This window comes from Notamacropus eugenii, chromosome 6 (assembly GCF_028372415.1).
Source record: "Notamacropus eugenii isolate mMacEug1 chromosome 6, mMacEug1.pri_v2, whole genome shotgun sequence".
NCBI classification, from domain to species: Eukaryota; Metazoa; Chordata; class Mammalia; order Diprotodontia; family Macropodidae; genus Notamacropus; species Notamacropus eugenii.
Window position 1 is genome coordinate 7,452,701 of NC_092877.1, and position 27,726 is coordinate 7,480,426.

At 44.2% G+C, this 27,726-nt stretch overlaps 1 protein-coding gene across 1 annotated transcript in view; it reads right to left on the reverse strand.

Moving 5' to 3' along the window:
• Nucleotides 1-27,726, reverse strand: part of HSD17B12 (hydroxysteroid 17-beta dehydrogenase 12) — a 137,222-nt gene that overhangs the window by 9,509 nt on the left and 99,987 nt on the right. The window contains exons 7-9 of the mRNA XM_072618404.1: nucleotides 20,379-20,413; nucleotides 5,878-5,959; nucleotides 2,241-2,306 (exon numbers count right to left, since the gene is read on the reverse strand). Coding sequence (XP_072474505.1) covers nucleotides 2,241-2,306; nucleotides 5,878-5,959; nucleotides 20,379-20,413 — 183 coding nt within the window. The remainder of the gene's footprint in view (nucleotides 1-2,240; nucleotides 2,307-5,877; nucleotides 5,960-20,378; nucleotides 20,414-27,726) is intronic.

Here is a 27,726-nt window from a genome sequence, read left to right on the forward strand (position 1 = left end):
TACCTCTCCCACTACTCTCGCTGCTTCTTTTGAAATCAATGAGTTTGTAGGTGTGGGTATTCCCTCCACCAGGGTAGACTGAATTCCCTCTATGACTCAGCCAGCTTTCTGAGAACTGCTGTGGCCAAGAGAGTGACAAGCATCTCCATACGGTGCTTGGGCAAGCAACACACATATGGTGTATGGCTGGGACCATACTGGAAGCCTTTCTAGAATGCCACAGCCCTGCAGTCCACTGGAAGAGCATTAAGGAACCAGGGTCAGCTCCATGCCACACTGACACAGAGGACAGTAGACACAGGCATCCTTGTAACACAAATAATGGCGTGACATTATAACAATTGACATTTTATTCAAGAAGCAAGGGTGACTAAGGGAGAAAGGGAATAATGAAGTGTCACATAGAATTAAAGCCCAGATCATAGAACAGTAAGTTGGAGAACTAGTCCAACCCACTTAACAGATGAGGACACAGAGGCCCCAAGAGGTAACATGGCTTCCTCAAGATCCTGTAACCAATAAATGGCAGAGTTGGGGCTCAAAGTCAGGGCTCTGGAGGCCTTCAAATCTAGCATCTCCCAGGGAGGTCTGGAAATAGCAGTTTATCCACAGGACAACTGGATATCCAGGGAGAGAGTTTGAATGCAGGAAGACAGGGTCTGGTGGTGGAGGTATTCAGACCACCAGGGCTGCTAGAACATACACCAAAGGGAGTGAGATTTTAGACCAGGTCAGGGTTACGCTGACTCCAGGGTTAAATGATAAGATCACAACAAACCCACTCTCAACAGGCAAGACAGTACCTATGTTGTTTTGGGAGCACTGATCTGCCTGAGGTTTACACAACGAGAAAGAAATATGGATTTGAAAACTTTATGGGGGGCACTGAAAGGTCAGGAAGGCTGATGCACTATCCCTGCTCACCCTCCTCCGCTGGACCAGCGATTGCCTAGCTGGGATGTACTGATAGGTTTCTACAGCTGCCCTGGCAGGAGGGCCTGGATCCCAGGGGTGTCAACTAGTTCTCACAAACAGCAGCTGGAAAACATGATAGCAATCTCCAAGTCCAAATGGCACACATACAGAAGAGAAACTAAGACATGTTTCATTTGGTCCCAAAGGCATTACTAGAAGCAAAGAGTAGAAAAAACTTCTTGACAGAGCCATCCAAAAACAGAACAGGGACTTCTGATGGTCCTGGAAGGTTCAAGGAGAAGCTGGACACCACTTGCTGAACACATTACAGTGAGGATCCATTCTCGGGTACAGGTTTCACCAGTTATCTCTGAGCTCCCCTCCAACTCTGAGATGGGGCTGGCCCTGACTGCCTGGGCATCTGCACATTCCCAGAGGTGTACTTGTTGATGCCCGTCATGACAGTTATCCCATGGACCATTATTATCCTGTGCCCTTGGCTACTCCTCAAAAACGGACTGAGACTGGCATCGATAAAGGCACCTAGCATGACTTCTGGGGGCTCCCACCCTTTGGCACCGCCAGTCATCAGAGCATTGTTGCTACAGCAGCATTCTGGTATGTTGCTGGATAAGATCAGAGATTAGCCTAAATATCATTCCAGCATCCAGCCAGCAGTAGCCTCAGCTTTCTTATAGGACACATTCCTTTTGTCTCTGCCTACCATCCTCGTGGCACACACAGATCTGAGGGTTGACAATGCAATGGTGAATACATTAGAATTTTAATTAGAGGGGTCAAAGTTCAAGTCTGTTGCGCAGAAGTCTTCATGGAGCAGGCCGGTGCAGGAGAAAAGAACCCTGGATTCAGGCTCTGAGACCCTGGCTGTGAATTAAGTTAAGTTCTTCTACTCATAACCTATGGGACCTTAGGCAAGTGAATTTCCCTTTCCAGGACTCTCCTTCATCTCTCCATAGAGGAGAGGACCCCATGCAATCAAAGGTTCCTGCCAGCTTTAAACCCCATGACTCTACAGCCTTCTCTATAAGCTGTGGTACATAAGAACCTGAACTAATTATGCTAAACCCCTTCCAATGTTCTTGGTTTGGCTTTAGGCATGAATCCCCACTTAAAAGTTCGGGGAACATTTTCAGAAGTCTAGATTTCCCTGGCAAAAACCAAACGGAAACTGTATCTTTAATGATGTGTCAACGTCATATTCACTTACTTAGGAACGTGATTTCCTTTCGTTGCCAAGGCAGCCCCAGTTGCTGTGGCAACCATGCAATAACAGGGATGCTTTAAAAGAAACAAACTCCACTCACCTGCACAAAGATGCCCTTGTTCCTGTATTCCGCATGGAGGCACTGGGAGAAGAAATCCACAAAAGCCTGCATGAGGTGGGAGGGGGAGAAAAAAAACACAGAGATGACATCAATCGGCTGATTTGTTGTCTTGGAAACAAGAAATAATCTGGCAACCAGGAAACGTGCAGGTTCCTCACCGTTGGTTTTACTTTAGATAAAGACTGAGACCTCAGACAATGCAACACAACAACAAGTTGGCTTTTGACAGCAAAGCCATCATCAAGCCAGATTCTGGTTAAGCAGATTAGGCTGGTCTGATTAGGACTCAGTGGGAAGAAGTCCTCTGGAGCCAGTTTGGGGTCAAGGAAGCAAGCACGACGCTTCCTGGGGCTAGAAGACGTGGCAAGGCTCAAGGTCTGGCTCGACCATTTGCCACCTACGTGACCAGCTTATCAGTGACATCAAAAAAAATGCTCTAACCTAAGGGAGTGGCTGTGACAAACAAACATGAAACGCTACAAAAATCAGAGTCGTCATCCTCCTCCTCCATCTGCTTATGATTCTGGTCATTTGGTAGAACATAATCGTCCCAAGTTCATTAATTTAATTTCATAATTCTACTACTTTCCAAGAAGGATTTTTTTTATTCCTAGCTACTAAAACACATAACCCCTCTCTTCCAATCACAATATGAACAAAAGCATAGTCAGAATTCTGTCTGAGTTCTGCGAGCTGGAAGGGGACACTGAGACCAACAGTCAAGGGTCCTCTGGGGAGGGGAGATCCAGCAGGTGCAGACACATGAGAGAACACTTTCCATCTTTTCCAAAGCAATAAGCTGGAGTCCCCTTTCAGGAAGGTAAGAGGATGAGCCCATCCCACCTCTGCAGCCTGAGTGCCTAGTAAGCACCTGGCACATACATGGGAAACATCTGATCGACTGTGCTTTAGGTATAATGCATGTTCTATCATGCCTGACTTTCAAGGCACTGAGCTGACAACATTCTGGTTAATGCGGCAGAACGGGAAGCAAGTCTCAGATTCCACTAAGCCTTAAAGAAGCAATCCATTCTACAGGCTCAGGCCATTGGCATATGCACATGGGTATTTCCCTCGCAGCTCAAAAAAGGGGTGCGTGTGTATGTGTGTTCTTTCAAAAGAGGAGCAGTCATATCAGTGTCTCAGCAGCTGACACAAACCAAAGAAAATGTATGTATTGTAGGCAGTGGTTTGGCTCTTTTCTTTCCCTAACGACACTGACAGAGTAAAGTCAGGCCTTATTGCATGCTACAAAGGCACACATCATTTCAGCTATTTAAATGAGCATCCCCCGTTCAAAGTATTATGCTACCAAGGTTTTCTCTTACAAACATGAGGCATCTCCAAGGGACCTCCCAGCTCATTCCCTGTCTCCACGCTGTGCTACGTTCTGTGTGTGAAGATCATGTAATGAGTGACCCAGAGCAGGACATGTGCTTTGACGTTGCCCCACTCTGCTCCAGTAGTGGGCATGGTCCATGCAGAGCCATTTGTACTTGCATTCATGAGAAAGCTGTACTGTGCAGCCACAGCACGGAGCTCAAAGGTTGATACAGTGACAACATACTTGCACCCCAATGAACAAATGGAGCGAGAGTGTGTCTTGAGGGAACAATGACAACTATCCTACTCAGAGAGCTCGTTCTGCACAGATCACTGCAGGAAGCACAAACATGACTAGTTCCATTTTAAAGATGAAGAAACAGAGGCTCCTTTCCAAGATCAGCCCCAGCACATCTCACCCTCAGGCTGGTGCCTTTCCATGACCCCAGTCTGACTCTTACCAAATTATGTGGTTCTTGTAACAGCTAACATTTCTGTGGATTTGGGATCATGTCTTCTATAAGTGTAAGGTGTATAATGTTACCATACTGAAAGAGTAACAAATGGTTCTATTCAAATGTGAAAGTCACATGTGTGCCCTTTTCCTATCCTATTAAAGGAAGTTATTACCTTTGTTTAATTAAGAATACATCCTGATAAGACTGCTGAGATGTCACTAATAAACTTCTGAAAAGAACTATATTCAAGGCAATCTTTGCTGAGTAGCCGTCCAAGGCGCTGCCCATAATTCTCCTGCTGTGGTTTCTTACCGCAGGTCACACATCCGAAGTTCTTCCAGTACATCAGAATAAAAAATAAACCTAATAACTAGGAATATTGCTTTCTCTTTTGGTAAAATATTATGAAAATAAATTTGAATGTGCTGAATAGGAATAAGTGTCCCTTTTCTTACTTCTAGAGACAAGTTGAGAAAAAGTTAATTACCCATTATCTTAAATGGAAAAGCATGCCTAACAGACTAAATGGTAAAATTCTATCCACTTAAAAAACTGGTTTTTTGAGTCTCTTCCATGCACTGGTTTCCCTGTATATTCTAGTGATCAGATTCTCTTGTATTTCTCAACATTCTCCCTTCTTGTTCCCAAGATAGGTTTGATGACATTGAGTTCCCTTGTGCATGGGGAGATGACAGGAAGAGCACACGACCCTACCCCCAGTGTAGAGATGGATTTACACTGATGATCCAGCCTGGTTAGCTTCCAATCTATACTGAACGCTGACCCACTTAAGAGGTGGTTGGCCAGGGTTAGAAAAGTTCACAGGTCCACATGGAAGATGACGCCATATGCTTGGTCCCAAGAACGCTAGGTTCATAGCAGCCACAGACAGCTTGAGCAGAGGCCCAGCCCTCCATGGCTCGTGGGAGTTTGGCAGCAATGACCACAACATTAACTTATAGGCACTTAGCTCTCCAATATGTTGGTCAATACGTTAGAAAACAACATAAGCGAGGCTGTGAAAATTGTTTCCAAAACCCTTACAGGCTGCTTTTCCACTTCTGTTATACGTGTCCATAATCACCATTGCTTTTTATGTAGAAAGTTAACTCACTGCTATGGAAAAATGGAGTCTTCGAAGAACAAGAGGTCTGAGTTTGACCCTCTTATATACCACAGCCAAAGGACCATCAGACCATAAACTCTATGGAAGGGAGCCTATGTTTTATGTAAACTGTTTATTCTTAAAAACTGAGTATAGCTCTCCGCACAGTAGGTACTAAATAAATGTTTGCTGAATGAATGAAAGGGTGCAAGCTAGTCATTTAAAACAGATTTAAAGTTCAAATGTTCCTCAACTTAGAGTAATACCTAGATATAACTTTTCCCGCAGCAACAGAATTGGAAATTCATATTTTCACATACAGGAGATGCCAAACTAGATTAGGTCAAGTCTATGAGCCTATGGTCAAACTAGATGAGTGTTCTTTCCCTTCCAAAAGGGGCAAAGAACATTTTGGTTCTTCTTTCTGGTCCATTTTTAAACTGACAATAATAAATACACAAAGGAGCAACAAGTTCATTAATATGGGAACTTAATCTACCACAACAGGTCACAATCTATCTATGATTTAGTAGATAAATCATGGGGATCTTCCTGAAACCCACAGATTTTACATGAATTGCCTGGGGAAGTGTCAGAAGATCTTCCTGAACTGCCATCTAGCAATAGAGTCATTCTGCTATTCTCCAAGAAGGAAACTACAAGAAATTCAAACTTCTATCTCTTCTCACTTAATCTACTCCAACCTTTGTTTTCCCCAAATAAACTTTACCTTGGTTGCTGAGTAAACAGTCAGCAGTGGAATTGGGTACATGCCACTGGCAGACGAGATGTTCAGAATTGCACCTTTAGATCTAAAAGGAGGAGGAAAAGACCGAACATGTAAGAAGAATGATAGGCATTTCACATTTCTACGTTTATTCATCAACTCCTCTCCCCAGATCATCTCTGAAAAGTTTGTAGTACAAGCTCTGGTCTAGACATTTTATGATGAGAAGGCTACAGCTCTGAGGGCTCGATGGAGTATGGCGCATCTACACAGAAAGACATCAGTCTGAAACTTCATTTCCTAACTATTTACTTAATCCAGATTTAAACTGACCCACAGTCACCACTGCAGCATTGCCTAGGATAGACGATGGTCACTGGGAGAAGCACAACTCCACCAGTAACAGGATCCATTTCACAGAAAGTTGGCTACATTAATTTTCAATTTATGTCCCAACTGCATAGAGGTACAATCCAAGATAATTAAGAGTTTCCTCCTAAGGCTCCCCCTCCATGGACGACGAAGCAGTACTGCAAGCCACCAAACAAAAAGAAACCTCACACATAAAAGCCTCTAGGAAGGTCTGCGTCTTCAATTACACCTTTTCTAGCCACTGCAGGTTTTTCTCTTCTGGGAGCTGCTGCACTCATTCTAGCATCTAATTAGAAGCCCAAATAACACTTAACTGTCAGCTGTGTCCAGGACACTGTATTTCATTCTGGGAGATCAAATACCATACGGTTCCTAAGCTTGAGAACTTCAAGTTCAACCCGTGCCAAAGGGAATCATCATTGACTCTGCATCCCTGCTCCTCTTCCTGACTTGCCCATTTCTGTCAATGGCACCTTCAATCTCCATAATCCTAACCTTGGAGTCACTGTCCCCTTCACTCTATGCACCAATGAAGTCACCAAGACCCATTCACTCTTCCTCTGCAACATTCCTTGGAGTCATCTTTCACTGGTCATTATTCCCATTGCTGTCACACGTTAGCTCAGGCTGCCATCACATCTCATCAACCTTATCCTAACAGTAGACTGACAGATATTCCCTGCCTTTCCGGCCTGGAACCACATCACTCCATCCTATACCCTGCTAGGTGGTTGATCTTCCAAGGGACAGGAACATGCTACTCACTGCACTTCTTGAAAACCATCATGGGCTCATACCGGCAAAGAAGAAGGTTCTCCACCATCTGACTCCAACATGCCTTGGACAACCCTGTCATACATGATAACAGCCTGGTAATGGGTCTCCCTCATACAGTCTCTCTTCTACTCAGCTGCCAAAGTGAGTAACACCTGCATTTTCTAAAATGCAGGTGTTAACGTGTCTCCCCTGCCTCAACAAACTTCAATGCTCCCCAATTACCTCCACGATCATATGTAAAAAAAAAACCAAAAAAACAAAAAAACCACCCTCTGTTTGGCAGTCAAAGAGCTCTATAACCTGGTACCTTTCCCAACCTTTGCAGTCTTCTCATATATTACACACCCCACTTTCGCACCCATTTATCCTGTGATCCAGTGAGTTTGGCCTCTTTTCTATTCTTCGCACAGGACAGATGATCTCCCCATACTTCTGGTCACCTTCCCTGGCTGTCCCCTACACCTGGAATGCTCTCCCTCCTCATCTCTACCTCCTGGCTTCCCTAGCTTTCTCCAAGTCCAAGCTCAAACCCTGCCATCTACAGGAAGCCCCCGTCCTCAGGGGATCACTTCCAGTCAACACTGTCCACAGCTTGTCTGTCCAGAGTTGTTTGCCCATAGTCTCTCTCTTTAGATGGGGAACTCCTCAAAGTCTTCTGCCTGTCTTTGTATTCCCACAGTGTCCGGCACACAGCAGGAGTGGAACAAACATGGTCCCACTTCTACACAATGGCCCTCCTAGACTTGAAGAAAACATTTCTAGTCTCCTAGGTCTTCTGGTCTCAACCTGCCTAGGTTTCTTTAATCTGTCCTCCTTATGGCATCATCGTGAGGCCATTCACCATCTACGCTGCCCTCCTTTAGGTATTTTTCCATTTTCCAATGTTCTTCCTGAAATGTGGTCTCCAGAAAGCAATATGCCCCCAAATTGTCTATATGTGGGCTGACCAGGGTACAACATGACACAATTTTTACCCATCAGGTCCTGCTTACTCTACTTTAATGTAGCCTCAGACTGAATTGGCTTTTGGCTGTCATATTACACAGTTGACTCATACTGAGTTTGCAGTCCATTAAGAGCCCCAGATCTTTCCCAAATGAATTCCCTGCAATCTAGCCCTCTCGTAGTTGGCGAAGTCGATTTCTTTTAGTTCAACTTCATGATTCATGGTCCCTATTAAAATTCCATTTTATGAATTTTTCCAGGAATAGAAGTCAAGTTCATTTTTTGAAACTTGTGATAACCACTGACCCTTCCTCAAGCCTATAGGAGCTCCCAATCCCTAAGAGCTTTCAAAGGTTAATCAAAGTGGTCCTACAATGCCATCTGCCAGTTATTTCATACTCTAAAACATCTGTCCAAGCCCAGTAATTTGAACCCTACGGGAGCAGCTACATGCTGACCAACTAGCCTTGCTGATCTTGGACTTTCACTCTCCATGGACCATTTTTGTTCTGTCCTTTCTTGTCCAAAGAACCAAATTAAGAGTTGAGTTGTTCAGCCTTCTTGCTCTCCCATGTCATAATCATTCCACCAACCTCCAGCCATAGTTCTGTCCCTTCTTTGGTACAAGTCTTGTCCCCAAACACACAAAAAGGCAACCATGCCTTTTAATTGTTTTCAGTGTGTCTGACCTTGGCTCATGTGCTCCAGACCCAAAAGCTTCCTGGATGGTGTCAGAGCTGAGAGAGGTATGGCAGGATCTGCCACAGGCCTAGCTCCGCTGTCCAAGCCTTTAGAACCCAGGGTCACAGCCATTTCATGACAAGGAGAGTCAGGAGGACTCAAAGGAGGAAGGCTCATAAATGCTCTTAAACAAGTGAATGCATATTGTGCTGTGCCATACTGTACTTGATTTGTGGGTGCTTGGATGTCAAAGAACCAATTCCACATGGCCCATGAGTGCCTCCAGCTAGTCTAACTTTGGCAGAACAATTCCAAATGTCTCCACACTCGGCTCCATGAGGCCGCCCTGCTGCTGAAGGATCAGAGGCCTGCACTCGACCTCCAGCCCGGCCACTAACTTGCTACTGGACTTCAGCCAGACACATCATCTTGCTACGCTTCCGTTTCCTCCTCTGGAAAATGAGAAGGCAGCTCTAGAACTGAAGGTCTTAATCTCTTCTATGGCCACCTGGTGAGGCCAATGGAAACCTTCTCAAGAAGCACGTCTCAGAATTCAAAGAGACAAATTATAAGGAAAACTTCCCACCCAGAGAATCCCTAAGGCCCTTCCTAATTCTAATGCCAGAGGACTTTACACCTTCTTACGTGGTGGGCCTCCAAGTGCTCTGTGCCACACACAAAGGGCAAATCTGGCGATGAGAGGCACTCCAAGGGGAAGGGAAGGAGTCAGAACCTAATGTTTACTGCATCTGTAGTTGAAAAAATAAATCAGGAAACTGTTGAGAGAGAACACCATCTCAGCCAGAACGAAGAGCCAGGCCTTCTCCTGACACACTCTCGGAGCACAGCATCCCTCTCCTAAGCCATGAGGCGTCTGCAGGCTGGCCCGTGCCTGGCATCACATTCCTTCATTTCTTCATTTGAGCTTTCTCTTTTTAAATAATGGCTACAGCTGTGGTGCTTACTGAGGACTGACGGCCTCGCTGTGTCAACATCCCCTTCTCTAAAGATCATCACAAACTTCAGCACTGGAAGGGACCTCAGAATTCATCTCCCACAATCCATTCATTTTACAGATGAGAAAACTAAGATCTAGAGAAATGAACTGATTCGTCTTCCAGCTGGAAAACGCACAAGCAGAGTCTGAATCTAATTCCTTGGGGTCAAAATTATCATCTGCTTCCCCTGCACTACTTGTAAAAATCTATTCTTTGAGTATAATGGGAACAACGAATGGACTACATATTACATGGTTTTTATATCTAACTACACTTTACTAAGCTAAGCATGTGACACAGAGGATCTCACTGAATTCTCACAATAACCCACCAGGTGAGTGCTACATGGACTGCCCCATTTTGCAAATAAGAAAATCGAGGTTTGGACAGCCTCTGAGGCAGAATCTGAACCCAAGTCTGTTATGGCAGCAAGCCAAGGCTCACTTTTCACATTCAGCCTTGTGAAATTGTGAGTTTATTCAGGGCTGAGATGTCATGGGAGTTGTTATGGGGAAATGTTATTATGTAGGGCACATTACATGAAGTGCTACTGTTTCTATTAATTTGCTATCACACTCTCCCTTCTCATGCTGCAAGGTATGTAATAGGCCGACCTAGTGCTTGCCTGAATTATCACAAATTCTCTATTGGTGTCACCTGAATGCGCAATTTTACTTGTTAGTAGTGCATGCACATAAGCAGGGGGATGCACCTTTGGACGACCATGCAAACAAAAGGCTTTTTTCAAATGTACTTGTATTTCTAGCTTCAATGCCCTGCCTAAGCAGAATTTGTGACACCAAGGCAGTTTCCACAGCAGAGGCAGACTCATGAATCCTGCTGTATCAAGCAAGGAAGGAAAAAAAAAAGGTCTGTGCTTAACCACACACCCAGAACCACAGGAGACAAACTCCACTCTCCTAGGACTTGGAAAGCCTTTTGGGATTTATGGTGGCAGTCCCCAGTCAAGTGTTTGCTGCATCCACTTCCCCAGGCCATAACACACCTACCCCTAGTCCATTTATGTGTCCACAAAGATTAGTCATTTACTACTCAGCGATGCCACAGTCTTTACTGATCAGATTGCTTAACTGCAAACAACCACAATTCCACAAAGTCTCTCACAGGACAATAAATAAGTGACGTCCTGGTACCTGTAAAATGCCATGATAGAAAAGCTGAAGAGGCAACCAGTGAGAAAGTAACATCTTTACTGGAAAATACACTTTTATGATTTCCAAGCCTGTGGCTTACCTGGGAACCTGCCCTGTCATGGTCTAAAATGCAGTCAGTCTTCCTGGTAAAATATGGTACCCACTATATCTCTCCTACTTGGTGATTTGGAAGGCTTTGGAAGGAAGCCTTCATGATGAAGCAAGGTTAAACTGAGACAGAGTCCCTTTATTTATCACTGAGACAAGAGGCTTGTGCTCTCTTCCAGGTTTTTTGCTGTTGTATGGCATCTGTATTGTAAGAGGAAGCCATGGTACGGTAGGATGAACACTGGATTTGGGAATCAGGAGCCCTGGGTTCAAATCTCCACTCTACAATGAGGTTACTTTGGAATCTTGAACAAGTCATTAACCTTCCCCCTGGCCCTCAATTTCCTCATATATAAAATAAGGAGGCTAGATGACCTGATCTTTAATGTTCTTTCCAATTAAAAAAAAACCTATGATTCATAACAAATCGGCAATCAACAACTCTTAAAGCAGTTACTATGTACCAGGCTCTAGGACGAGGCTAAGTACTGGGGCTATCAGTACAAAGGATGCAACGGTACCTGCTTACAAGGAGTTCACTAACAGGAGACAGAAGTTACAATCAATAACTAATGAGTGAATGAAGACCATAAATATAAAGTTAACAAATTGCAAATATGCACCAAGTAGTTAAACACAAGGAATCTGTCATGGAGAGGCCTAGCAGCTGAGGGATCAGGACAGGCTTCAAGCAGAAGATGACGCTTGAGCCGCATTTTAAAAGAAGAAAGGGACTCCATAAAATAGAGCTAAGGAGTGAGTATATTCCAGGCACAGGGGCTGAACAGACAAAGACACTGAGGCAGGAGATGCAGCAGAGAGAGGATTAGTTTGGTTGGATCACAGAGCACAGAGGGAGACTGTCCAATGAGGCTGTAAAGGTTGGGGGGCCAGGTTGTGGAGGATTTAAAAAACTAAACAGAAGAATTTATATTTGGTCCTAAAGGCAATAGGAAGTCACTGAAGTTGGCTGGGTAGGACGCTGACACGGTCACTCCGAGCTTACAAGAAATCATTCTGGCAGCAGTGCAGTGGAGAGACTGAAATGGAGGCAGACTCAAGGTGGGGAATCTGATTCGGAGTCTGCTGATCAGAAGTCTAGGTAAGAACCAATGGCTGCAAGAGCAGAAAGGGGGGTCATGGTTTGGGGAAGCTAAAATGGCAAGATTTGGCAAGTGACTGGATGGAGGGGTGGCAGCGAGTTGGAGAATCAGAAAAATGCCTAGGTTATGACTGGAACGATGGTGGTGCTTCTGAAAGAAAAAGGGAAGCTGGGAAGATGTAGAAGGAAAGATATGTTTTAGACATGTTGAGACTGAAATGTCTCAGGAAAATTCAGTTAGAAATGTGCAGGAGGCAACTGGTGATTCGCAGAGGAGAGACTGGGGCTAAACAGGGAGATGAGAATTAAGTTTCTAGACATGACATATGAACCTTTAGGGATGGATGAAAGTACCAAGAGAGAATGGAAAGACAGAAGAAGGCCAGAATGGAAGCCAAGGTTAACACACCCACATTTTAGGGGGTGAGATATGGATGATGAGTCAGCAAAAGGGGACTACAGAGGAGAACCAGGAAAACCCACAGAGGTGAGAGCAGCCAGGAAGAAAGGATGGTCAATAGGGTCAAAAGCAGCACACAGGTCAAGAAGGATTAAGTCCAAGAAAAGGAAACGGCAATTAAGAGATAACTGCTAACTCTGGACAGAGTTCCGTGGAATGAGAAGGTTGGAAGGCAGATTACAAAGGGTTGAGAAGTAAGTGAATGGGGAGGAAGCACAGGGACAGTACATGTCTTAGGGAGTTGGGCTGAAAAAGGGGAAAGAGATATAGGAGAGATATAGGGGAAAACAGAGCCTGTAGACGCCATGTTTATCTTGTCGGATTTTATACTGCACTTAGTATCATCAGGTATTTGACTGTTTGTCCCTTAAAAACATAGTGTTTGATCAAACTACCTGTAAACTTGTTCATCTAAACATCAGTTGAACAAAGTAAAAATATCTAGTGAAGGCTTTTTAAGGATTGGGGAGACTTGGGGCATGTTTGAAAGTAGTAGAAAAGGAACCAGATGATAAGAAAAGGTTGAAGATTTCAGAGCAGAAGACGATAGTGCCTACATTCTGCTGCTGAAGATGGTAGGGTTCAAGCACATGCATAGAAGGTTGTCCTAAAAGAAGAGGGGAAGCAGGGGACAATGGGAGATGATATGAAGGGATCTTGAAATAAAGAGAATAAGAGCTGACAATGAACGGCCTTCACTTTTTCAGTAAATAAGAGGTAAGATTCTCATCGGAGAGGAGAAGAGAGGAAAGAGGAGGAGGTGTAGGGAGCTTAAGAAGGGAAGAGACTTGGAAAAGCTTTTGTGGAGATGAATCCTGGATGACACTTTCCAGTCTTGTTTCTCTTACGGAAACTTCAGGTGCATCAGCTTCTTGGGGCAGCTCCCTGGCATACTGCTTAAAGTGCCAGGCCTGGAGCGAGGAAGACCTGAGTATAAATCCGGTCTCAAATCCTCACTAGCTGTATAACCCCACACAAATCACTTAACCTTGTTTGTCTCAGTTTCTTCATTGTAAATGAGCTGGAGAAGAAAATGGTCAGTCACTCTAGTATCTTTGCCAAGGTAATCCCAAATGGGGTCACAAAGAGGCAAACACGACTGAAATGACTGGACAACACCAGCTTCAGGTATTGCAGGGTCACAATGCTGACTCATCCTGAGCTGAACTGCTGCCCTCCTCTTCCTCCTCAGCACAGGGTCCAGCCATGCTCACCTTCCTGCTTTTCCTCACACATTCATGGCTTGGCACCAACTGTCCCTCGTGCTGGCACCACACTCCCTTTCTTGTCTCCACTGTTTATAATCCCTATTTTCCCTCAGAGCTATCTAAAATTTACCATCCTAAGTCATATTCTCTCTGGAACCTCAGTTGTGTTAATGAGCAAGGAGAAAAATGAATATTTCTCTTAAATTAATAAACAATTACTGAATTAAGACCAGGATTTTTCAGAAGCTTGTAGGTTGTCCAGTCTCTGAAGGACACTGCTGATAATGAGACTGAATTAACTTTCTCCTCAATCTTGAACAGATCCCACCAGGGTAAGGGAAGTCTACTGCACTCTACACAGGTTTTGGTGGGAATAAATTCTTTGATTAGCCTGCCCAAGGCTGGACAATTTAGAATTAAATGACACAACCAGTGCTTCTTTAGAATAGGTCTTCCTCTCATTGTAAAATTCATTCTCTCTCATTAATTGTTAACCAATCAGGGTTGACTGCCACCTACTCTTCCAAGGGCATACAAACCGTGAGCCCAGCATCATGATTCATCTTTGGCATTCGAGAGTGTCATTGACCAATTTTATTGGTAATATGCTAGTATTATCAATAGTGATTAATTACTCAGAAATTATGTTTTTTGAACTTTTTAAATGTCACAGTACAGAGATAATGCCTGAACTCTATTTATCTCCTAGGTCCTATATCAAGATCCAGTAAAATACTGGAAAGCCATTTGTAAACTGAAACGTGGTCTACAAGACACGGTGGCATTGATATTGTTACCATTATAACCGATCTCTGCTTCAGTTCTCTTCAGTTCAGTTCAATAACTGTTAAGCACCTACAGGTAAGGAACTGGACAGACAAAAATGAAATAGACCCTGCTGGCACATCCCCGTGGGAAGAAGACAAGAGGAGATAAATAAACCCCATCCGGAAGAACACCTGATTCTCCTTTTAGTCTCAGTCTCACCCTTCACGTACTACCAAAGTCATATTTCTACGTACTGCTCTGACCACATCACTCTCCTGCTCAAAAACCATCAATGGCTCCTCACTGCCTATTAAATAGCACTCTACTATCTTGGAATTCAAGGCACTTGACCATCTTGGTTTTCTTTCCAACACTTTTCCAAATTGGACTGCTTCCTGTTCCTTAATCTCATGACACCTCCTCTTGCCTCCATATCGTTGCCCATCCACTCTCCCTCTTCAACAGCCCCCCGTACGCCCTCCCAAAATAGACTTCTCCTCACATCTGCCAACATCCTCCCTCTTCCAGTTCCAGGGATGCTTCGTCTATGAAGTCTTCTCTGAGTCACAACATCACAGAAAGTCTACACTGGGAAGGATCTCAGAATCAATTCTGTCCAGTCCATACCGAACAAAAACATACCCTACAACATCCTCAACAAATGGCTATCCAGCCTCTGCTGGGGGAAATCTCTAGTTGGGGAAAAGGTAGGAAAAGGAATACTCACCACCCAAGAAAGCACACTCTGCTCCTGCACAGCACTACTCGCCAGATTGTCATATTCTATGCTACTTCCACCCAATGTTGCTATGTCTGCCCTCCTTCCTTGAACCTCGCAGGTCAGCCTGTTTGCCTCTTCTGTGCATGATTCATCATTTTCTAACTTGTCTAACAGTAATCTACGGGCACGCCTCACCAACCCTACTAAGTTAGAAGTTCCTGGAGAGCAGAGACTAGAACTCTTTTCAACGACACCAAGATCATCACATTTAGATGGCAATATCAGTCCCCTGGTACATCGTGGAGAAAGCACTACAGGACACAAAAACAGAAAGCTGGCTCGAAACAACTAACTCCACACCGAGAAGACCTTTGTAAGCCACAAAATTCACTTCAACTCAACAAGCATGTAATATATACTAAATGCCTGTTTTACATAAGCACTATGCTAAGGGCTGGGGCTACAAAAACAAAAATGAAAGCAAATCTGCCTTTGAGGATCTTGTAACACTCTTCAGGGGATTAAGAAATGAATCCTCAACATCTCTGAAAGACAGGAAGACACTTAACAAATGGGATAACCAAACTATGGATGTTATTATCACCAAAGAACTTTGAGGCATTAGTTAGGAACTGACCCAGAAGCTAAGTATCTCATCTCAACACACTCTTTGAGAACTTACGTAAACAGCATCGTTGCTACAAATGAGAAGTGAGCCCAAAGTATTTTCAGAACAATATCTATAGTCGGATGATCTCTTTAGTCGCAGAAGGGCTTGGAAGAACATAAGATCCCCTAGTGGTGGGTGGCTAGCTTTAGTCCTACCATTGAAAGTTTTAAGGACCTACACCTCAGGTGTACCATGTTAGGATCATAAATGATTCCTTGACTGAGCAACTGAGATAACAGACAGTCCTTGGACTAGTAATATCAATGACAGGTCCAAGTGGGAGATGTGCTTCACAAGAGCTTTGTCCACTGCTCAGGAAGATGTCCAGCAAGGATGCCAAATAGAAGAGGTATAGCCCACAGACTGTGAAGTGAGTCAGACGCTTCTGCTGTTTGTAGGTGACATTGTGCTGACTGCATCAATCCTTGGAACACTGCCAAAGCTCCACATGAGATTCACCATCACTCAAGAACAAAATCTATCCATATAGAAAACCATTCCAATAAAGAATGCCTATTATTGAAACTATGAAATGCTGCTGGAAGGACAGCCCATGGAGGCAGTCCATCAGTACTTGGATCTTAGACATCCATGACAGTTGGAACAATAAAATGAGCCCAGAATTGAGTAGTAGGGGAGTTCTATCGTATTTGGGAAGTGGGGCAGCACTTTCAATGATCCCTAAGCTTTTTCCTGAAACTCTCCCATCTTTTCCAGACCAATATTTCTTGGGTTGGCTACAAATCAAAATGGTTACAATCTTTGAGGGATCAAAACTATGGCCTGTTCAAAGGGCAACAGAAAGACATACAATGTGTAAATAGGCTTCTAGAGTGTACTACCCATGGAAAAATGTCTGCAAAAGGTATCACAGAGAGGAACAATCAGAAAAGGAGGTGGGCTGATCCGGTAGTGAGGAGAAATAGCAGATGGCCAGACACCCAGCAAGCTGCGCTGACACTCACCCATACACTATCCAAAGACAGAGAAAAAGGCCCCTAAGCCATTGGGCAAACCCTTTGTGCAAGATTTATTATAGGATATGGGTAAGAAGGGCAAGGATGAGTCATGGTCTGTACTGTAAAAGAGGGAACTCATGCTAAGTGCAGTACACACAAAGCAAACCTACTAATGTCTACTGAGGTAAGGACGTGAAAACCAAAAAATGGCCCAATGCTAGCCCTGAAAGAACTTACAGTCTACCAGGGTATGGGGGGATGGGGTTGGGGGAGGGGGAGAGATGCACCATGCACAGAGATGAGCATTACAAAACATCAAAGGTGAGAGTTGCAAATGAGATACCCAAAGTGCTCTAAGAAAATATGAGGAGAGAAAAAACACTTGGAGCTGAAGAAATAAGGAGAGGTTCATTGAAATGACAATGTGTGAGCTGAACTGGAGATAGAGGAGGGAGTACGGGCCAAGCATGGCCAACTTGTCTAGAACAGATGGTAGGTGAAGGAGAGGTATTGTGAGACAGGATTCAAACTGTGGGCTGGAGCCAGAGGGTGCACCCTTAACTGCAGACTAATAAGGCTGCTACTACAGGCTACATGGTTTACTGTATCAGCAATAGGGAGCCACCAAAGGTTTCCGAACGAGGGAATAAAAGCCACTGAATAGCAAGATGTGGGCACTGACTAAAAGCCAATGAGAGGAAGGAGAGCAGATGCTAGAAGGCCTCTGTTGAGGTGCTGCATGTCTCAGTCCTTGAGAAGGGAGCACATATGTGTGCCTTCAAGAAGCATTACATTACTGAGTGGAAGCAGGAGATGGAAATCGATTTCGACAGGTTCCGTCAACACCCCCTGTGGAGATCTCAAACATCTATCATAAATGCAGACACCAAATCGAGAGGAGAAGCCAAGAACTCTGGGGTCAGCCACGTAAGGAGAGCTCAGCATCCAAATCCTTACTCTGCACAAATAGTGCTTTGTCGATGCAAGTTTGCAAACATTTAGCAGATGAGGAAGAATTACCTGCCCCACCAGCCCACAACATGGCGTAACGCCACCCTAAGCAATAAGGGAGAAAATAGGCTATTTTTAGCTTTTCCCAAGTTGCTATGGTAACCATCTCCTGGTTCCAGCTGTCCACAATGTTTACAATTGCAGGGAAGTGGGAAGCTCAGGCTTCCTCTCTCTCATGTAATTATGCACTTTCTACTTCTGAAGCACTAACACCACCGTCTGACTGCAGAGACGCGGCTTGAGTGATGTTGTTCTGGAGGACCGGACGTTGTTATCTCATACCCAGAACTGACCAAAGACAGCAGAGAAGAGCAAAGACCATTACTAAGGGACCCCGTCTCTCACCTCAGTGGAGTCATCCACTCCAGAAGCTCCTACCAAATCAAGCATGCCATTTACAGGCAGGGTATGTGGCAAGCTGCAAAGGGCTTAGGATATATAAGCAAACTGGGGGAAGGGGGCAGTACTCTGCCCTAGCAAGTGATGGTGGAAGGGGAAATGTGTGGTCGCACCTTCCTCTTAACCCAATGCACTGCATTTACTGTGTATTCTATATTCCTCCTTGGTCCTTAGCTTGCAGCAAATCTGATCTGGCCTGGCCTAGCCACAGTCATCAGGCTCTCCCACAAATATCCTCCCTCCTTTTTGTTCTTCTACTATAGTAGGCTCAGGAGCCTACAGTATTTCTGTGCTAGATGGAGTCAAAGAGATAACCAAGCCACAGGCTCCTGAGATGCTGCTGGAAACAACCTCCACCAACATTTGGACCAATTTAGAAAGCTGTCCTCAGGAAAGCTCATCCTTGTTTCTAAGTCCACCCAGCTCATTCAATTTTTGTGGCTTTCTCTGTTGTTTAACCTAGGTTTCTTAGTAAAATTACTCTTCAAAACCTCCGGTCTGCTTGTGTTAAGTAGGTGTTTCTACACCCAGAACCCTGAGAGGCAGTGGCTGTGACAATGTGTCTGGTGCCAAAGCCTAAAGGAGAGCTGGGATGGAAGGGGTCATCCCAGATGATGCTGAAAAACGATGAAGCTAAAGACAAGGGAGCCCCTTCCCTCTCAGGACCACAGCATCTTCTATGAAAACAAATAAGGTTTCCAGTGACTCAGTATTGTTCAAGGTAGGAATTACGTTTACTCCAAAGACAACTCAAATTTCTAATATGAGGTCAACTGATAGGCCATAGATCGCAATGTGATCATTCTCTGCTAAAATCAATCATCTCGACCAGGAGTTCTCAGCCTATTTGTGCCATGGGTCCATTTAGCCGTCTACTGAAGCCTGCAGACCTCTTCTCTGAATGCAGCTGAAGAAACAAAATAAAATACATAGGCTTACCAAGGAAACCAATTATACTAAAATACAACTGTCATGGATCCCTGATCTTGTCTAATCAAGGTCTTGGGCAAAACAGCCTCTCCACAGGCCTCTTGGGTAAGGAAGGCCTTTATGATGTGGCCTCAAAGATTCTTCCTCTGGGCTGCAAACCATCCTGTGCTAACTGACCTCCTTAACCCCATGTGGGTCTTTTTGACTCTGAGCACCTGAGAGTCTGCCTTTTGCCTCTGACGTGTCCCTGTCTTATCTGGGCTGAAACAAAGCTCTCTAGCTGCTCATTAAGGCTGATTCTACGGTTTGATGGAGCTTGCCTTCTTCATCTAGACTTCGTCTTTCTCGTCATCACACGGCCTCAATGACAGATGCTGTCTTTGTCTGACTAGAGCTAGACTCAGAAGCGAATTTGTCTTATGCTGATTCCAAAGCCCATCAGGGAGAGGACAGGTCTCATCCCATATACACAGCAATGATGGCCAACATATCCTAAGATCAATGAATTACCAAGTCACCTCAGATGATCAGCCTCACCAACTATGCAGGGAAGCAGGTGTTCACAAGAAAGGAAAAGGGAATTTCTCCTGAGGTACCATAATGCTGTCCTTATAGTGTATGATATTTTAAATATTAAGACTGCACAATATAATTCCCCAGAAGAGTAAAGCCCACTTCATTAGAGTGGGATCAAACACCATTTAAGGCCAAGGGGAGACCAGTACGTTTTTCAGGTTCTTTTCCTTACTGGGTTGGCTCCAGCTACTAGAATTATTCCACATTATGCCTGTATATAACATACACCCATTCTCCTCACCAGAATTCCAAAACAGAAGATTATGTCTTGGCTAACTAAACCCTAGTGATTTGGGTTACAAATGGAGAGGAGTGTGCAGCTTGAACAAAGGTTCTTCCCAGGAACATCCCAGGAACCCTCACCACCCCCTCAAAAGAGCAGGTTATTGAGTTAGTAGGGATGACTCAGACAGGCTCTTTAATTTGGGTCTAAAGAAGCCACCACAGCCCTGGAGAGAGGGAATAGAAAGGGAATCAAGTGGAAAAGGCTTCCACCAGCCGATGACTCACGCCAGGGCTGTGACTCACCTCAGCATCACTCCTTCAGTTAAAATGGAGGCTAGCTTGATTAGTCACCATAATGAATTTTTCAAAGAAAGGATTCTCCCCTATAAATAATACTGAATTCTGTCGATAGAGCATTTGTATGTGAGCTCATGACTCACCTTTCCACCATACCGGGCAGCACCAACTGTGTCATCTGCAAAAAAACGAGGAAAAACAAAGCATCTGTGATGACTGGGGATGCAAGCAAAGGACAAAGATGGGAGAACAGCTACCCCCCATACCCCCACCATGAAGGGAACTGAAAAGCCTCTCCCCACCGTCGCTTACTTTTATGTACCATGTAGCATTTGGCTGTGTCAAGAGTGCATAAGGAGGAACCAGATAACATCCGGAATTCTACTGGTGAGACAGGACACAATTATCCTCGCCTGAAATCTAATGGAGGTCTTGAGATTCTGAAATGGGGTGGGATTTCTGATGAGAAGGACACTTACGTGCTACCACAAGCGGTCACACTGCCCACTCACACTGCTGAGATTTCCTCATCTCCACAGACTTCCAAATGTCTTTATTTTATGGGGCTGGCCCCTTCCACAAAACTCCATCAAAAAGCAACGCACCAACAGTATCTTAAGATTATCTTAAAGTATCTGAAGATTAATCTTATTGTTCTGGTCAGAAAGAAAGAAAACTCTGGACATAAGATGCAAAAGAACAATTAAGTGGTTATAAACCCATGACAGCTACTTTATTAGTACCAAAATTCAAATTCATGGTTTTGAAAGACTTCCTCAGCAATGATCACCTATGAACAAACACCACAGGCATGCCTTGAGCTGGGAGGGCCCAGAGGTGCTGATGCTCAGCACACCATCTACCACGGAGTCCGCCCTCCCCCATTAGCCTCCTCACAACATGGAGGTCACATTGTTAGTGCATGCTCTGAGAAAGCTGGAAAGTCTATGAGCACCTCGGCCAACAATGGCATCTATTTTTGGAGGGGGCGGGGGAAGAAAGAGGGAGAAGACACCTCCAGTGAGTTCCTCATCATCAGGGATTACGTTATCTCTCATCCTTGGTGCTTTGCCCATGTTAGGTCTTCAAAATAAATATTTTAAAAATTAAATTTCCTCCCTGAAGAAAGGCTGAGCTCACTGTGGAATGGCTCACCTCTAGAAGACCAGCCACCAAGGACAGGACTCTGCCCTGTGGTTTGAAATGACACAGGGAACTCTTTGGTGAGGACTTAGCCCCTCCTGGGCAACGTACAGCCTTGGAGAAGCAGTGAGAGCACTGAGAGGTTAAATGTCTTGCCTAGGGTCACTCAGTGGAATGACCTGAGATCTGAATCGGGCTCTCATTCACTACTACTGCAACGAGAATTTATTCAATTCAGCCACAACTCCACATTGCCCACCACTATTGGAACTGGCTTTACTACAGAAACTCACCAACCTATCTCCTAAGGCTCAAAATGGATGATTTTTAATAATAATTTAATTTTTTTATATTTGACTAACAATTCATAGAGGAGATGATAGTGTTTCCTTAGTATGCACTACAGCACGGTGTCCAGGACCCCTCTGGAGAAACCCACAGATCCTTGCTCAAAACAATGTTTTTAAATGCATATAATAAAATACCCGAGATTAGAAAGGATTGAAACATTTAGCAAAATAAAAAAAACAAAACAAAAAACAAACAAGTTTGTGGACCCCAGACAAAGTTGGCACTTGGAAAATGGTAGGGTCCTGCCTGTAGGCAAGTTCCAGCATTATCAAGAAGACACTTGATCAAAGTCCAAATACTAAGAAAACCCAATAACAGATATGGTCTGTAATGGCTCACCACGGGTAAGCAGAGGATGTTCCAGAAGGCAGAGAGCTGGCTCAAGCTACAAGCCTAGGAGCTTCCAAGACTGGTGAGCTAAACACTCACCAATGGTTAATTTGGTGGCAAAGAGCCATCAAGCGAAAAACAGATTTTTCTTCCTTATCATTCATTGCCTTCATATGCAGATTCTAATACTAAATTTACTTTGCCTTGATAGTCCGATACTAAAAATAATTGAAACATCAAAATCTCTGAGAAAGGCTATACATGTTATGGAACTCACTTCCTACTTTTTAAGTAGCTTGTCTTTACTCAAGAGGCTCCGTGCTGGACAAGAAAGAGGAAGACCCTGGAAGTCAGAAGTCAAGTCAAGAAGCATGGATTAAGTGGCCACTACAAACCAGATGCTGTGCTAAGTGCTAGGGATACAAAGCAAGGGCCCCTGCTCTCGAGGAACTCGCAGTCTAATGGGGAGACAACATGAAAACAACTCTGCACAAACAAGCTGTACTGGGGACAATTCTCAGAGGGAAGGCACCAGCATCACAAAGAAGACCGGAAAAGGCTGCCTGTAGAAGGGAGAGTTTAGCTGGCACTTGAAAGACTTGGTAGGTGAAGAGGAGGAGCATTCCAGGGACAGGGGACAGCGAGCAAAATGCTCACCTAGCAGATGATGGAGTGTCAGGTGCAAGAAACAGTAAGAAGGTCAACGACAGTACATGGGAAAGGGGCATGAGGGAGTGAGGTGTAAGAAACTGGGGGGGGGGGGGGGGGGGAGGGCGCAGGGCAGGCAGTAGGTTATGAAGGGCTTTGAATGCCAAGAGATTTTATATTTGATTGTGCGGTGAGAAGGAATCATTGGAGTTTATTAAACAGGGAATTGACATGGTCAAACCTGTACTTTAGGAAGATTAATTTGACAGCTAGATGGAAAATGAGTGGAAGTGAAAAGAGATTTTGGGCAAGGAAATCAACCAGCAGCTATAGTCTAGGCATGAGCCAGTGAGAGCCTGCATCGCGCCTGGCGTGCAGCATCAGAAGAGCGAGGTATGTAGGAGGAAATGTTTCAAGGAAACACCAACAAGATCTGGCAAAAGATTGGCTAGGGTCACATTACACTATCGTCCCTTCATCATAAAGTTGTAGCGTAAGTCATTTTAATTAAGTTATCACAAACATTTTATTTATACCAGAAAGCGATCAGACTGCATCGTGGCTAACATGCCATTCAATCCAACCTATATTACTGGCCCCAAATCCTCAGCTGCCCTAGGGAGTCACTTATAATCTCTGTGATTGCCAAGATCAAACCTCTTGTCCCTGACCACTTGCCCTCTCTGAGCTCTATACTGCCTGCTCCTCTCCCCTCTATTAAAATGTAAGTTCCTTAAAGACAAGAATGTCCCATCCAACAGCCTCCTTTCTGTACCTATATTCCTACTACATGGGTGCCCTGCACATAGTATATGCGTAACAAATGTTTACTGACTGCTTCACAAGAGGCATCCTATCTGACCTGACTGAAATGGTGACAAATAAGCTCCATCAGACATAGGCTCTACCTGCTGCCGATGCCAGGCACGGTCTGCTTGAAAAGCTCTTTGCCAAAGACAATGGATGAAAGGCAGCAGAGATGCAAGATAAATAAGGAAGTGGTAAGAGAATGCTTAGTCTTCCTTGATGAAATGGAGTTAGCTGGCTCAGATAACTTATCTCCTTGGGTAATGAAAAAAAGGCAAATGAGAATGCTCAACCACTTTCAGTGCCATCTGAAAGATCGTGAAGAATGGGGGAGGTGCCGCAGGACTGGAGAAAGGCAAAGAGGAAGAAATCTGTAAACTACAAGCTGGCAAGCTTGACTTCGGTGCCTTGTAAAACTCTACAACACATTACTAAAGAGATGGCTAGTGAACAGTGTAGCAAAGAAGCGGTGACCAACACCACATGGCATCAAGAACATTTAGACCTGACCAACCTTATTTCCTTTTCTGACAGGGTTACCAAACTGGTAAATCAGGGGAATGCTACAGGAACAGTTTACTTAGATCTTATAAAAGCATTTGATAAAAGCTGGCAGGGCCGTTGGAAAATAGGTGCACTAGTGTGCTGGGGGTACTGGGACTGGAACTGTGATGTGCTCCAGCTATTCTGGAAAGCAATGCAGAGCTACGCCCCCGAAGTTACTGAACGGTGTAGCTTGACTGAGTGACACTGCTGCTAGGTCTCTACCCCAAAGGGCTCATACGTACACAGTTTTTTGTGTGGTGGCAAAGTTTTGGAGACTAAGAGAGTGCCCATCAATTAGGGAATTATAAAGACAAAAAACTTAAGAACACTGGCCAACACAATGACTGACCGCAGCTCCAGAGGCCCACCAGAGACACGAGAGCCCACCAGATGTCAGTCTGTCCTTTGTTCTCGAAGAGGACCATGACATCAAGAGGATGACATGACTTGCAGTTGACTTAGATTTAAGGGAGGGAGGGCTGTGCAAGGTCATCAGCCCCACTTTCTCCTCCAGAGCCATCTGGGTCCAGTAGTTAGATATTCATCAGGAAGACTTGAGGTGTCCCAGGATGCAATGAGAGACCCTGGCTATTTTAGGCTAAGGTCTTCTGAGATTCTCACTTTGAGTAAGATACAGTCATTCAATGAATAGACCTCTTAAAGTAGTTACTCAAGGGATGGCCACTGAAGACTCTCAAGGTTCCTGGGTAAAAGAGAAACAGTTTCGATTTACCATTTAGTAGACAGAGAGGTAATGGACTCAGGAGTACAGAATGATATATAAATTTTTTGAAATGGTCAACATAGGAATTTGTTTTGCTTGACTCTATATGTTGATAATGGATTTTATTTTTCTTGCTTTTTCAATGGGGAAGGAGGGAAAGGTGAAAGAATGAAAATCTAAACATAAAATTGAATTAAAAAAACATTTAGTAGAAGTATCTCATGCTTTGTGGAAAAAATGGAGTGATGTTCACTGGATGGTAGTATATTTAGATTTGGCATCAGGTGAACGGCCATACTTAAAGAAGTCATTAAACTCCAGGGGCTCCCTCTCCCAGAATCAAATATAAAATTCTTTCTGGTGATCAGGGCCCTTCCTAATCTGGCCCTCTCCTACTTTTCCAGTCTTCTTACTCCTTACCTCCAAAGACTCTGAAATCCAGTGACAATGGCCTGGTGGTTGTTCCTCACCAAAGACAATCCATCTCTTAACTGTTCATGTTCTCTGGCTGTCCCTCATGCCTGGAATTCTCTCCCTCTTCCTCTCAGCTTCCTTCAAGTCCCAGCACAAATTCCACCACCTACAGGAAGCTTTCTCAATCCTCCTTAATAGTACTATCCTTCCTCCATTGATCAGCTTCAATTTATCCCACATGTAATTTGTTGCTACAGTTTTTTCCATGTTGTCTCCCACCTTAGACTGCAAGCAGGGACTATCTTCTGCCCTTCTTTGGGGTGCCTGCACTTAGCACATTGTCTGGCTTTTGTAGGAATTTCAGAAGAGCTTTTGGACTGCCTGGCCTCCAGGGCAGTGCCCTAAGGAACTGGTTGGCCCTCTGTGGTTCAATGTTTTTTGTCAATGATTTAGATAAAGGCATCAGTGGTAGGCATTTTGGTCCAATCTGCAGAAGACTCAAAGCTGGCTCACTAATATACTAAGTGACAGAATTAGGAGCTAAAAAGACTGTTATGAAAGGCTAAGAAATTGGGCCAAATCTAAGAAATGTAATAAATGGAAAGTCAGTCTTATGCCTGAGTTTAAGAAATGACCTTTACAAATAAAACCATGAGGAATATTGGGCAGGAGGAGTAACAGGTGGCAATGAGACATATTTGGGACAGAAGAACAAATGGCCTTATGTTGGGAGGCTGCAGGTTCCCCACCACACTGGCAGTGTTCAAACAAAGGATGGATGACCCCTTCTTGGGGGTGCTCTCATGTTTGAGTTATGTATTGGGTCGGATGGCTGCTGAGATTCCATTTTAACAGAAATGCTGTGATTCCTTGATAGCACAGGAAAAAGAGCAGGTTCAACAGCAGCAACCTTTTACTCGTGTTTGTGGAGATATTCAGTTCAAAAATACACTGATATGAAGCAATCACTTCTCTTTTGTCCCTAATCGATGAGTTCACTCAAAGGTGGAGCTTTACCACAGATGTGCCAGCCAGTTCAGGGTGTGTATAAATGTATATGTATAAATCAGAGTATGTGCGTTAGCAAAATGGGGTGATACCAATGACTTGTGTGGGTCTACTGTGCCATTTTAACATTCCTCTGCTAAGTAATTCGCCAACAGCCTGAATGACGCGCATCAGACCCCAGACTTCCTGGGCACACAAGTTTAGGGCAAACCAGGCATTTTCCCACTCCAAATAAACAGGATGCCTAACTGTTAAAAACACTATCCCATTTCAAACAAATAAGAAGAGACTTGTGCCATTTTGAAATCAAGAAGTAAGTGCTTTTAACCACTTGGGAAGTGGATTCATTACGAAGTGATTTTAAAAATCCTGTTATAATAGTGATTGAAATCAACCAGGTAATAAGCGTGTTACAGTACACGTTTGGCAGTAATATGGCAGCAGCTCTCCTGGAAGTCACACCACAGTAATCCAACGCACATTACCTTAGGAAAGCGACATAATTTGAGCTCTGTGTTACTGGGAGCACAATTTGATTAGAAATTCTTAGAATCACATCTGTGAGGCCAACATCATATTGGCACAGGGGGTGGAAGGCTTAATTAGATCAAGTTGGTAAGGTGCTTTGAGATCCTCAGGTGAACAGCCAAGTGCTTCTTTGTTGTTCCCTGTGTAGCTATTGGAAGTCTTTGTGGTACAAGCAATCCTCCCCCAAAGACCCCGCCCCATGTCATTCAAGAAAGAAAATTTTCCCCTACACTCTATAAAACAGAGAACATTTTTCATGCCCCAGTTTGTATTTCCTTAGAAAGCCCCCTAGGATTGTCATAGACCTCCTGCGGTGAAATCCCAGTTTATCATATGTAGAAAAGAAACCCGCTTTTAAAGGAGAAAAACAACATGCTAATTACTTAAAATGTGTTTTTGGATGGTTTCTATTTTTACAACACAGATGCTTCTGGGCAGAGTTTTCACCATTCTTCACCTTTCCACACCCCATACTGACCCCACCCTGGAATTAAGCAAAAACCCACTAGACCAGTGGTAGCACCAGAACATCATGTGCATCCCTGCATCCCTGCAGCCCCTCAGGAGCTGTGTCTGCAGGACCACGATGTTTACTACTAACTGGCAATACTAAAAATAGTTCGTATTTATAGCTTATTTGTGACAAATCACACATATATACTGCTTTAGGTTTATAAAGGGCTTTCTGAAACAACCCTGATAAGCAAGTGCGATGATCAAATCTTCACTGTGTGGAGAAGGAAGCTGAGGCTCAGAGGGGTTAAGTAAGTAGGCAAGGCAGGGCAGAACAAGACTGATGCCTCATGTCCTCATGCCACACTGACACCTGACATGTGCGTGCGTGCGTGCGTGCGTGCGTGCGTGCGTGTGTGTGTGTGTGTACCCATTACAGATCACTCTCCATACAGTATCATTTTTGAGCCCCAAATCTTTCATTTGAAAACTCTAAGCGGATACAAAAATAATCCATGTATGGTATTACCAAAATAGAC